The following is a 12,500-nucleotide window of genomic DNA, read 5'->3' as shown; positions in this document are numbered from 1 at the left end:
TGTACACTGGATTCAACATGAGTAGACACGTCTCTAGTCCAGCACCTCACGTAAAATATAGTGCAACCTTGCTTGTAGTAATAGATAATGATAATAATAATAGTAATAAACACTTAGGAATCGCCCTTTCTCGTCAGAGCTCACGGTGATATACAATAGCTAGCACACACATGCACACACACAAACACACACACACACACACACACACACACACACACACACACACACACACACACACACACACACACACACACACACTTAAAAGACAGGAAATGTTAGTTTTAGCAATATGATATTGTTCAGTGTACTGTTAGGGAAAAGCTAAAAGATGTGATATAACCCAGACATTGGTAAGAGGGATCGTCAAATAATGAGCCAAAGTTGCGAATTACCATCTCTCTCGGTATAGGTAAAAATTAACACCGTCTGCTGAGGATAAAGGATGGTTTACATGTAGATTATGCAGACAGCATGGAGGATTTGATGTCATTTCTTCACAGTGAAAGGTGCCAAGCGATAAATTGCAAAATTACATGGCTCATAAATTGTTATCCATTTTTTTCCATGCATGTGGACGGCTCTCTGCCATGATCTCAAATATCAAACACTGGTGCACTCTAGATGTTCCTGGCATGTTTCATTTGTTTTCGTTATTGTGTGTGAGCGTGTTTTATCTCTGGGATTTGCAGGCAACTAATCTAGTGACTGTTTGTGTGTGTTACAGGGCAAGATCACTGCTCAGGGCAAGTTATTACTGCAGGTAAGCTATTTTGCTCGCGTGTGTGGGTGTGTGTGTGTGTGTGTGTGTGTGTGTGTGTGTGTGTGTGTGTGTGTGTGTGTGCGTGCTGCGTGTGGTGTCTTTCAAGGGTTTTTTGGGACTGTGTCCAAATTGCAAGGTGTGGGCATCGGTCACACAGATATAAGGGGAGATAAGTGAAATCGGATAAAAAGGTTGTGTTCAAATAGGTGTGGGCATCGGTCACACAGATATAAGGGGAGACAACCTGTTGTAAAACTCATGTACCACTACAAATTAGAATAAAGAGAAAGGATGTAAGAGTTGCTGTACAACACATCAGCTGCTACATAGTGTAACTGAAGATCCTCAAAGTGTCTGAAATGATTTTAGTTCTGTACAAACTGAAGTTACATTAGATTTTTTAAAAATCAAAAACATGGTTGTGCTCAGTATCTTTGAAGTGAAATTGGATAAAAAGGTTGTGTTCAAATATTTGAACACAACATTTTTGTAAACATCTGATTTCACTTCAGTGTTCAAATATCTGTTGCTTCGATTAATGACATACAGCTACAAGCAACACATGTTTTTTTCAGGACACTCTGTTGGTGCATGAAGTTCAGGCCGGGATCCCTCAGAAACCCAAAGAGAGACGACTCTTCCTGTTTGAGCAGATCATCCTCTTCAGCGAGATGATCGAGCGCAAGAGGGGAGACTTCTCCAATGCCAGCTACATTTACAAGAACAGTGTCAAGGTGAGCCTGGCAACACCGGACACAAAACAACTGTCAAGTAATGATGTTATGGTGTGAGGTGCTCTGAGAAGTAAGCCAAGGTAAACTCAGAATCACATGTTAATCCAAGAAGATTCTTAAAACTGTGCTCTGGAAATAAGTAATCAAAGAACAGATAAACTGCTAACGTTCCAAAATTCAGATTAATAAAACAGGAAATGTAGGTTACTGGAACATTTAATTATTGACAAAACAAAACGTTACATTTACAGTACGTCGACCCAGTGGTCTTTTAAGCAGACAGACAGACAAACACTTGTGGTACAAATAATCAACTGATCTCAAAATCGTGGATGAATCTCGCATGCAAGATGCCGGCAGGATGATCGCAGCCCAAGTTACCTTGAGGGAATTCCCCAAGAACAATAAGACAGGACAATGAAATACCAATCAGTGACAGCATGATGAACGTGTGTGTGCAGGTGAACAAGATGTCCTTGAACAAAGACGTGGAGGGGGAGCCCCTCAAGTTTGTCCTCATCGACCGCACGCCAGGGTCGGATGTCAAGTACGTGGTGCAGACGCCCTCCGAGGAGGTCAAGGACACCTGGATCAGAGAGATCAGCTCCATCCTCGACATGCAGGGAGACTTCCTCAGAGGTACGGAACACAGGGAGGGAGAGGGGGGGGGGGGGGGGGGGGGGGGGGGGGGGGGGGTTGGTTAGTGGGTTGTTGAGTGTAAGCGTGGCAGGTGTGTGTGTCAGGTGTGTGTGGTACAGTGGAGTTCGGGTACAACGAATCTCAAGGGAGATACATTTTAGTTTGTTATATCAGCAATTCGCGGTAGAGTTTTCAACCCTAAATGGCCTTAAGACAAGTTTTCCCACTCACCTTCAAATGATCGTCCCATCGATCTTTCCTTGGAGAGTACAATCTCTGCATGTTTTCAACAGCTTCATAATATAATCCATAGAGAGAGGCATAGTTCAAATGTTCACTTTACTGTCACAATTTTAGAAGTAAAATTTAAAAAGTCGTGTAAAAGCATGTACATGTACATTCTGATCAATCTCCGTGTCCATCAAAAAAGTCCAGAATGTTTGTCTGACGCTGCTCAAAACTGGCACACTTCTCCACTGTACACTCCAATTTGGAGATCATATCCAAGTCACAGACATCGCTGCACTTTGCCTGCAAGTAGCGATGTAGGGTATTGGCAGCAACACGTGCTTCTGTGGCAGTGGGCGCCATCTTTAGACGGTCACTTTAAAAACAGTGGAGCGAGATATTTCCCATAAACATTCTTTGATGAAGAATTGAGTACACAACAAGCGAAAAGGCAAATCGTCAAAAAAGAGAAAAGCATGCCCAATCTTTTGTACGCAGTCATGTGTCCTAGAAATTGGATCTGAAGTCTTACCGACGGATTGGAATAGTGAAAACACAGCGACGGTGGCTGTTCCGTGCACCTCCCGCTGTTTGTTCAGAGTTCGCTCATCACGCGATGTGCACTAGCTTGTGTTTGTGTATTTTTGTCTTTGGAGACAATTATTGACATCAGTTCGTTGTAGCCTTGTGACTTTTAGAGACAAAACGGCTCTGAGGCGATGAAAACGTGTTTGTTAAAAAAAGGGGTTCGTTATGCAAATGAGTTCAAAAGGTTCGATGTAGCCGGAAAGTAACAAGTAAGAAATAGAAGGCTGTCTGCCGGGAAATCAATGGCAGTTTGTTAAAAGAAGGATTTCTTTATACCCAGGTTCGTTATAGCTGGATTCCACTGTATGTGTGTGTGGCAGGTGTATGTGTGTGTGGCAGGTGTATGTGTCGCATGTGAATGTGGTGTTTTGATTAGTGCTTTTGTGAACAAGAAACAATTAACAAGTGGCTCTATCCCATCTCCCCCCTTTTCCCGTCGCGATATAACCTTGAACGGTTGAAAACGACGTTAAACACCAAATAAAGAAAAGAAAGAAAGATGTGAATGTGGTGTGGCTTATTCAATGAAGCTTTCCATATAACGGTAAATATATGCATTCTGTTAGGGTGCTTGTCAAGAGTTACTGCTCATTTGCCTCTCTGTCCCGCATGTCTGACTGTAGTATAAAAAAAGAATAACATTAACGAAGAAGCAGATTTGGGTGATGTGTTCATTATTATTTTTTAAGTTAATACTTGCAGAGAGTTAGAACTTTTCCTAACTCTGGTGTTCTGTGTTCTGTTTTTCAGCTCTGCAGTCTCCCATTGCATACCAGAAAGAACTCACCAAAGAATTGTAAGTACAAAATGTACGTTTACTTTTGTCAATTTTTTAAAGTTAGTTTACATTGATGGAATTAACGTGTTCCAGATACGGAGAAAGTGACCCTCCTTCTCAGAAACTTCTTCTTCTTCTTCTTCTGTGTTCCCGGGTTCTCAGAAACAATTTTGTTTCCTTTACAATTCATGCATTTGGTGATGAGATTAAAAGTTTAATACTCGGGGAAAAAACAAGCTGTCGTGAGCTTAGCCTGATGACAAGGAGCAATAGTTAAACCGTTCAAGGAGAAAGTGAGTAAGCCACATTCAAATTTGACAGAATATGTGTCATAATTATTTGCAACAATCATATCACAGAGGAAAAGCACCACTATTCAAAGTAAGTAGCAGCATTGCTGTTGAAATCTTAAGTTCTTGAAGAATCCTTGCAGCAAAGTCAGAGTAAGAGTCTTTTTATTCTCCTTCTTCTGCGCTCATGGGCTGCAACTCCCACGAACACTTGTTTTGCAAGAGTGTGATTTTTTGTATGATCATTAATTTTTGTTTCATCCAGGAGCATGCTTCAAGTAATATGCAGCGAATGAGAAAAAAAAGAAAAAGCAACATGAGATGTGAATGCCAAAAGTGGAACAGCATGTTAACAGTTGTGGTGTCTGTTGACCAGATCGGCGCCAGAGTTCGGCAGCTTGCCGCGCGACTCGGCACTACGCAAGACTCAGTCCCACCCGGCCTCCGGCGGCAAGGCAACCTCTCCGCTGGCGGCCGACAACAAGAAGGGCCGCACGGACTCCACCAAACACGAACGCTGCCGGTCCGTGCCCACACCCCTGCAGGAGGTCGGGGAGAACGGAGGGGGGGAGCCCAACAACAAGCCCTCCTGTCCCAACTCCCCCACCCACACATCGAAAGACGCTTCTCAGCTCAAGGCGGGCTCCGCGGGGGAGAGCGGCACCGAGTCCCCCAAACCCAAAAAGACAAATTTCCGCGGCCTCCGCTCGTTGCAACGCAAGTCCAAAAACGAAGGGGGCAGTGGTGGTAGCAGTGGTGGTGGTGGTGGTGGTGGAAGTGGTGGGGGTGGTCGAGGTGCGGGAGAGACATCTTCGTCGTCGTCGTCATCGTATGCAAACACGCACGTTGTGCCTGACGGGGGCCTGCAACAACAACAAGAGCAGCAACAGCAGGATGGGGGAGTAGAGGGAGGAGGAGGATCGACACAACGGCCCCCCCTGTCCCAGGCTGCGGACGTGGATCAGGTGCCGGTAAGTGCCAGCAGTTTGACTAGCTGATGGTTCCGGCCGTCTCGCCGCCAAACACACCTCCCTTTGCTTGCCGTAAGGTACCGTACCAAGTACCCACCTACCTACCTTGACCCGTGGAATGTGCACGTCACTGTCTTGTCTTCTTGTATCTACTACCTAGTTACTACGTGCGTGCGTACAACTTCAACAAGTTGCCTCGCTCACTCACTCCTTTTCTAACCAATGGACGTCGGAAAAAAAGTAGGTGTTGTAAAAGGTGTGTTGGGCCCTGGTGGCACAGGGTTTAGCAGTGACGAAGGAAAGGACTGGATCTGCCAGCAGGGGGCGTCACTCTGCATGCAACACTCAGTGAGTTGTCTTCATTTCCATCCTGCATCCATCTCGTGTAGGTCGCCACCAGCCGGGTTTGGGTCAGCAAACCAAACCAAAAAATATTCAGAGAGAGAAAGAGAAAAAGAAAGTGTGTGGTGGTGATCTCTATAGTGTACAACTGTGCTGTGTAGAGCTACGTTGGTCCTAACACTGCCTTGTGTCGACAGCCTGGCGTACGTACATAACAAGTCCCCCCGCCCCCCAAAAAACAACAACACAACCTGTGATAGGGAAATGAAAGCGGTGACCAACGTGCAAATCACACTTCGTGGCTTGGCTGGGTGTCATGCATGTTGGATACATATACTCTTAACTGCCGCCTGCGTCTTGTTCTCTCACAAACCAAAACAACAAATATCAGGAATATTTCCTGCCGTTTTGTGGATGTCGGAAGCTGATTTCAGAGATGCCTTGGTTCTTTCTCGTTTCCGGTCTGACTTCATTTGTGCATTTTTGTGAACATTTCTGTTCTGTCTTGAGTTGACGTGATTGTGTCTGTCTCTTAATTTTTTTAAAATCTTGTACATGTACTGGGTGAGATGGATTCGAAACAGGTAAGAGTGCTGAATGTGTTTTTTTGGGTTTGCTTGCATGTTTCTGATTGTATGATTATTTATTTTTGTGACATATCTTTCATGGTAGCACAGACGATGACTTTTGCAGAGTGTTCTCATCATTAGCATAGCAGCAAACAGCTAGTGGTTGGATGACTGAACAAAACGTGGTTAAAACTTGCATGATGTGTTCAAAACAGACATGGTTCTCTGCGTTTGCAGTCATTTGCAAATGTAGATCTCTTTTTTAGCATTTTGCATTTTTGTTTTTTTAATTGACAGGTACCATGTGATAAGAAACATAATTTCAACTTTTCTTCTTTCTTTCTTCACTTTTTCTTTGTTATTTTCTTTCTACGGTGAGTTTTAGTGATGATCATGTGCTTGAATCTCACGCCTTTTATGTCTATACGAGTTGCATGACTTTTTTTGGGCCTGCATACTCTCTCTTTCTCTCTTTCCTTTGATCTTTCTATCAGCGAGTGCATGCATGAGCTCATTACATCTAACAAAAATGTCTCATGGAATAAGACATATTAATGGCTAAAACTTCTCATAGTGTGGCATTGCTAAACATACATGTGTGTGAAAGTGACGGTGCAGCAGTCAGAGTAAGAGAGAGAGTAAGAGAGAGAGAGATAAATTAATTCATCGTGTGTGTGTGTGAGGGATAAAGAGAATGAGAGAAAGAGACATTCATCTTAAATGAAGCATAATGGTTATTTGCTCACAGGATAGAATTTTTCTTGATTTCTTTTAAAACAAATATGGACATTGAAAAAGCCGGGGTCCTGATTTGGCCTATTATGGTCCACTGGACCCGAAAAGCAACAGCAAATAAATTGAAAAAGCCACACAAAAAGTTTTGAACAAATTCAGGATTATTGTTCTGCTTTTTCGCTGCAGCTCGTGCATTTCAGAAAAGACTCTGTATTGGTATATGTTGCATACCTTTTCATGTTTTGTTTTAAAAAATTTTTAAAAGAACATTTTAATGGTGTTGAAGTTGGTTGATTTATAATAATTAACTTTTCTCAAACAAACACACACAGAAGTAGAGACAGCTTAGTTGTTACCTGTTGTATGGGCCGATACCCAACCTTCCTACTTACTTCTTGGTAGTCAACAACGAAAACAAGTGTAAGCAATGCACAGGAAAAATATACATTTTACATGGTTGATCAGGAGTTTAGGCTGCAGCATAGTTGCCTGTGAAATAGCAGGGATGACGTACTTAAAGCATGCAGTAAAGCTTTCAAAGTTCAGTGTGTGTCACATGTATATGACAGGGTTGTGGCACATGGGATCACAGGGTTCTTAGAAATTTAAAGTTGCTTTTTGCTTTTAGCTTGAAAGTGCAAAGTTTTTTCTTTTAGCTTGCAAGTGCAAAACTTTAAGCCATGTGCATTTTCCACTTCAGACCATGCTCCCATTTATAACATCAAGCATGCACCAACTACCCGCGGTAGAATGCTATATATATATACTTTCAGCTCAGCATAAACTCAAGGTCAAGCTGTTGAGAGAAAATGTCCCAGCGAGGCGTACACAGCTGAGGCGTACACAGCTGAAGATATATCAGCGTATTTGCTGCCACAGGTTGAAATAATGAAAAGCAGCTTGGCTGTAGAATTTTAGGATATTTATGCAAGTAGAATAGTACGTTATAGCATAGAAAACTTTAAGAGAGCCTGTATCAGTTTACATCTGAAGACGGTATCTCCACATATCCCACAGACTGTGGCTAAGTTTTATATCCCAGTTGCGCAACGTAATGCAGAAAGCAACTTTGGTATTATCTCTTGTACATTTTATTTTTGCTTTTTTTTCTGATTCAAACAATAGAAACAAGCTTTTAATAATTTAACCACTAAATCAGGGGTCCTTGCAAGTGTTCATGTTTGACTGAGATGGTTCAGAAGTTAACTCAGTGTGTGTGTGCGTGTGCATGGGTGTGTACACCTATGTCTGTCTGTCTGTCTGTGTGTTACAAGTAGTCAGCAAACCATTGCCTGCAAACTGGGTCTGTGTGTGACTTATTTCTACTGCTGTGTTCTTGTCTCTACGCACACGGAAACTATTAATGAAAACAATGAAGAGTTTGGCCTCGACTGCTTCGCATATACTGTCCTTACACTACCCTCCGCTGTCATAATATACATGTCAACTTCGATCACATCTGGGTGCTCCACACTGAAATCTCAAGCTATCATAATTCAGTCCAGTGGTACAGAGATTTATTTTCAACAGAGTTGGTTACCCGCACCCCTTTTTTCCACAACAAACATGGCCAAAATCTGGGATGTTAGCTCCACAGGGACTAGTGATAGAATGACATGGTTAATTACCTTGCACTGTTGCTTTGTGAGCCTGTTTTTATTCTTCTCCTTCTCCTTTCTTTTTCGTCTTTTCTTTCTTATTTTTAATGCAATAAAAGACAATTTATGGTCATTTTTGAGTCACTTGAGAAAAAGTGACTCTATGTAATCGGTCAGTGTTAGTCTGTCCGGCCGGCCGGCCGGCCGGCCGGCCGTCCGGCCGGCCGGCCGTAGACACCACCTTAACGTTGGACTTTTCTCGGAAACTATCAAAGCGATCGGGCTCATATTTTGTTTAGTCGTGACCTCCAATGACCTCTACACTTTAACGATGGTTTCGTTGACCTTTGACCTTTTTCAAGGTCACAGGTCAGCGTCAAAGGAAAAATTAGACATTTTATATCTTTTCTCGGAAACTATCAAAGCGATCGGGCTCATATTTTGTTTAGTCGTGACCTCCAATGACCTCTACACTTTAACGATGGTTTCGTTGACCTTTGACCTTTTTCAAGGTCACAGGTCAGCGTCAAAGGAAAAATTAGACATTTTATATCTTTGACAAAGTTCATCGGATGTGATTGAAACTTTGTAGGATTATTCTTTACATCAAAGTATTTACATCTGTAGCCTTTTACGAACGTTATCAGAAAAAGAAGGGAGATAACTAGCCTTTTCTGTTCGGCAACACACAACTTAACGTTGGGCTTTTCTCGGAAACTATAAAAGTGACCGGGCTCAAATTTTATGTGAACGTGACTCATTGTGTTGTGAATAGCAATTTCTTCCTGTCCATCTGATGCCTCATATAATATTCAGAACTGCGAAAGTGACTCGATCGAGCGTTTGCTCTTCTTGTTACATTTGTAGGCATAAGCACAGGTGCCAAAGTTGATCGATCACAGTGAAAACCTTTGTAACTTGCATATTGCTGTCAGTTCTATGTTTAATCATTCTGAACAGTTACAATATAGGAGCACATGTATTTTCTCCTTCCATGACTTTTAAACCTCAGACAATTTCCGTTCTAGCAGTTGTCATTTTAGCAAGCAAATCCCCCGTTCAGTTTGTTTTTGTTTCAGTTTTAGCACAGTAGTTTAGCGCTCGGTCAGCATTACTTAAATATATTTTTATAAGTATGTGTATCTCAAGAATGCTCCAAAACAATTGGGTTTCTCTTAAGCTGATAAATTTAAAATTTCAAACATTGTTTGTCTCTGAAATGCTCAAAAATTCAGTATGTAAACGTTTAAAAGCGGTATGTCGGGATATTGTTGTTGGTAAACCCATTTTATGATCACTTTGTTACTCGGCAAGCCAAACACATCATTTGTTTCTCATGCGTTAATTTTCCTGTCCCAGCTCAAGTTTGATTCTAGAATTCATTGCAGCCATTGGCTACTTTGCTTCCTAGAATGGTAAATAGGAGGAAGTCTTGTTTCAGAGACAAACCGTTCAACATAATAATGCCTGACAGATGAAACATGCAGTGAAATATAGTGAGATGTCAGGGCCGGACTGCGTCTTTTGTAAAAGGTTGAATTGAATTGTGTATTAACACCTAATTTAAGTTGGCAAATGAACGCAATATTCACATATTAAACCACATTTTAACATGTTATTTAATTCATCACATTAAAATAGTGTGTAGTTGGGTCCTCAGCGTCACTTTGATATCTCAAGTAATTATCAAGGTGATTAATCATATGAATGTTTTGAGTATATTTAAATTATTCCTGAACAAAAAAACTCTGCATAATTGTGTGACTGTGACTTTTTGAATTGAGTTCTGTTTGTACTTGTATTATATCTGTGTGCTTGTAAGTTGTATATAGTTTTAAACTACGCATCTTGTTGAAAATGAACAGAGATCATTATGTGTCTGTAAATTAATATCTTGTCTGTTTTATTTGCCGAATAAAGTTGTTCATAATGTTTTGTACGAATTTTTTCTTGTTTGTTTTAGTTGTCTGTTTTAGTTGAACTTGGTGCTTTGTGTTTGGAAAATTTTATTTCTATTTTTGTTGTTGCATTTTAGTCCTGTGTAATTTAGCTTTTAGTGGAGGAGAATGTTACTACATGTATTGGCTACTTTTTACAAAACCAATTAATCACACACACACACACACACACACACACACACACACACACACACACACACACACACACACACACACACACACACTTTGATGTATTTACTGAAGGAGAGAAAAACATGAAAACACATGCATGCATCCACATTGTGATCTACACCTTGGCATGCTTTCTCTTCTCTCTCTATTCCTCATTTTCTTCTTCTTCTTCCAAATATGACTAGATATCAAGGTAGACAAAATTACATACATTTTAATGTTAAGGTCTTCACAAGGATAAATGGCAGACATGCACATGCCTATACACATTCACTCATATATATTTGATTGTTAAAGGTTGAACAGAAGTAGCAACTGAACATCAAAATACTGTGGCAAGGACAAGCAAACAACTCGGATCTATACATTGAGGACAAGTTTGATCTTTCCCATGCCTACTTAAAGATGACAGTTACCCAATACAACCGGTCTAACTGGGTAAATGTTTAAGGTAATATGTGAAGAAAACACAATTCAGATTAGATAGCTGAAGGTGTAACCATTCATCACTGTGTGTCAGCCAAAGACAAAGTAATTGTAAGACAAGTCAACAAGTGCTAATAATATGTAGTTCTAAAAGGTTGAAGCTTGCCAGTACAATGTGGCATATAACAATTGTGTGGAACTAACCAGCAGAATCACGCTGAATTGTGCACATCATGAAGTAGCAGCAGCAGAAGAAAAACGTTTACTAGAAAGGGAAGGGGGGGGGGGGGGGGGTAAGGAAGACACACGGGTCAAAGACAGGCGAGTAAAGGCCAGAGGGGTGCGTGGAGCAGACTGCAGGTATTGATTGTGGTGGTCGTCACACGGGACAAGTGCCTGTCTTGCCATCGATCTCAACCGCACCCCCAATCACGCTCGTAACACTTTGCCCCCCCCTTTGCTTGTTCTTCTAACTCCTTTACAATATGTATTTTCGTCTGGACATCTCGAGGTCCTTCGCTCTGGTCACGGCCTGAATCCCTTGTTTCCTTTGCTCTATCACACGGTGCACACAGTCTCCCTTCCTTCTCGTCTCCTAGGCATCTCTGTGTCACTCTGTCCTAGTTTTTAACCCTCTTCCGCACAAGATACACCATTGAGCTATATCCAGTAGGCCTATAACTCGGTCACACACACACGCACGCACGCACTGAGACACACAACAAGCACACACGCACGCACACACAGACACACACAAACGTGCACACACACTTTTGATTAACACCCTCACAACTCAACCACCGTCTCTTCTCTTTTTCTCTGCCTCTCTCCCTCAACACCCCCTCCCGCCCCTTCCTCCAAAATGATTGAGTGACTGTTGTGCTTGGGGGGGGTATTGATGCTTGGAGAAAACACACGCGGGCAATTTCCATCTAGTGTTGACCTGGAGCAATCGTTCGCTCAAGACAATTGTTCAGGCTCCCTTGCATTCTCACACGCCTTGCTATGCTTCTTCGTTTCATCCCCCTTTCTTCTTTGGCTGGTTTTAATCGTTGGATATTGCATCGATTTTTTTAATTTTTAAATTCACATCAATAGACGATTTTTGGGTCGAGTTTGTACGGGTTGTGAAAGAGTGAATACTCTTGCTTTTAGTGAGTCAAACTTTCTACGCGTGCTCCTTGTCCATGTGTTCAAGACACACCCCTCGCTAATGCATGGGTGGGACTGAAACATTTCATGAATCCTGAAGAAAAAAAGTCGCGTAAGGCGAAATTACTACACTTAGTCAAGCTGTGGAACTCACAGAATGAAACTGAACGCACTGCATTTTTTCACAATGACCGTAATTCGCCGCTTGTGCAAAACGGAGTGAAACTGACGAGCCTGTTTAGCGCGGTAGTGGTTTCGCTGTGCTGCATAGCACGCTTTTCTGTGCCTCTCTTCGTTTTAACTTTCTGAGCGTGTTTTTAATCCAAACATATCATATCTATATGTTTTTAGAATCAGGAACCGACAAGGAATAAGATGAAATTGTTTTTAAATAGATTTCGGACATTTAATTTTGATCATAATTTTTATATTTTTAATTTTCAGAGATTATTTTTAATCCAAATATAACATATTTATATGTGTTTGGAATCAGGAAATGATGTAGAAGAAGATGAACGTAAATTTGGGTCGTTATATATAAAAATAAAATTTATTACAATT

At 41.5% G+C, this 12,500-nt stretch overlaps 1 protein-coding gene across 2 annotated transcripts in view; it reads left to right on the top strand.

Annotated features, from left to right (window-relative positions):
* The window catches only part of LOC138959910 (triple functional domain protein-like), a 243,912-nt gene extending 233,745 nt beyond the window's left edge, over positions 1–10,167 (top strand). The window contains exons 50-54 of one of the 2 annotated variants that reach the window (XM_070331585.1): positions 725–760; positions 1,336–1,494; positions 1,956–2,133; positions 3,700–3,745; positions 4,394–10,167. In XM_070331585.1, coding sequence (XP_070187686.1) covers positions 725–760; positions 1,336–1,494; positions 1,956–2,133; positions 3,700–3,745; positions 4,394–5,015 — 1,041 coding nt within the window. In that variant the 3' untranslated portion in view covers positions 5,016–10,167. Of the gene's footprint in view, positions 1–724; positions 761–1,335; positions 1,495–1,955; positions 2,134–3,699; positions 3,759–4,393 lie in introns of both variants that reach the window. The other variant, XM_070331586.1, reaches the window with a different exon arrangement.
* Positions 10,168–12,500: the final 2,333 nt, after the last annotated feature.

This window comes from Littorina saxatilis, linkage group LG2 (assembly GCF_037325665.1).
Source record: "Littorina saxatilis isolate snail1 linkage group LG2, US_GU_Lsax_2.0, whole genome shotgun sequence".
NCBI lineage: Eukaryota > Metazoa > Mollusca > Gastropoda > Littorinimorpha > Littorinidae > Littorina > Littorina saxatilis.
The sequence above is the reverse complement of the archived record's forward strand: the minus strand, read 5'-3'. Positions and strand labels throughout refer to the sequence as shown.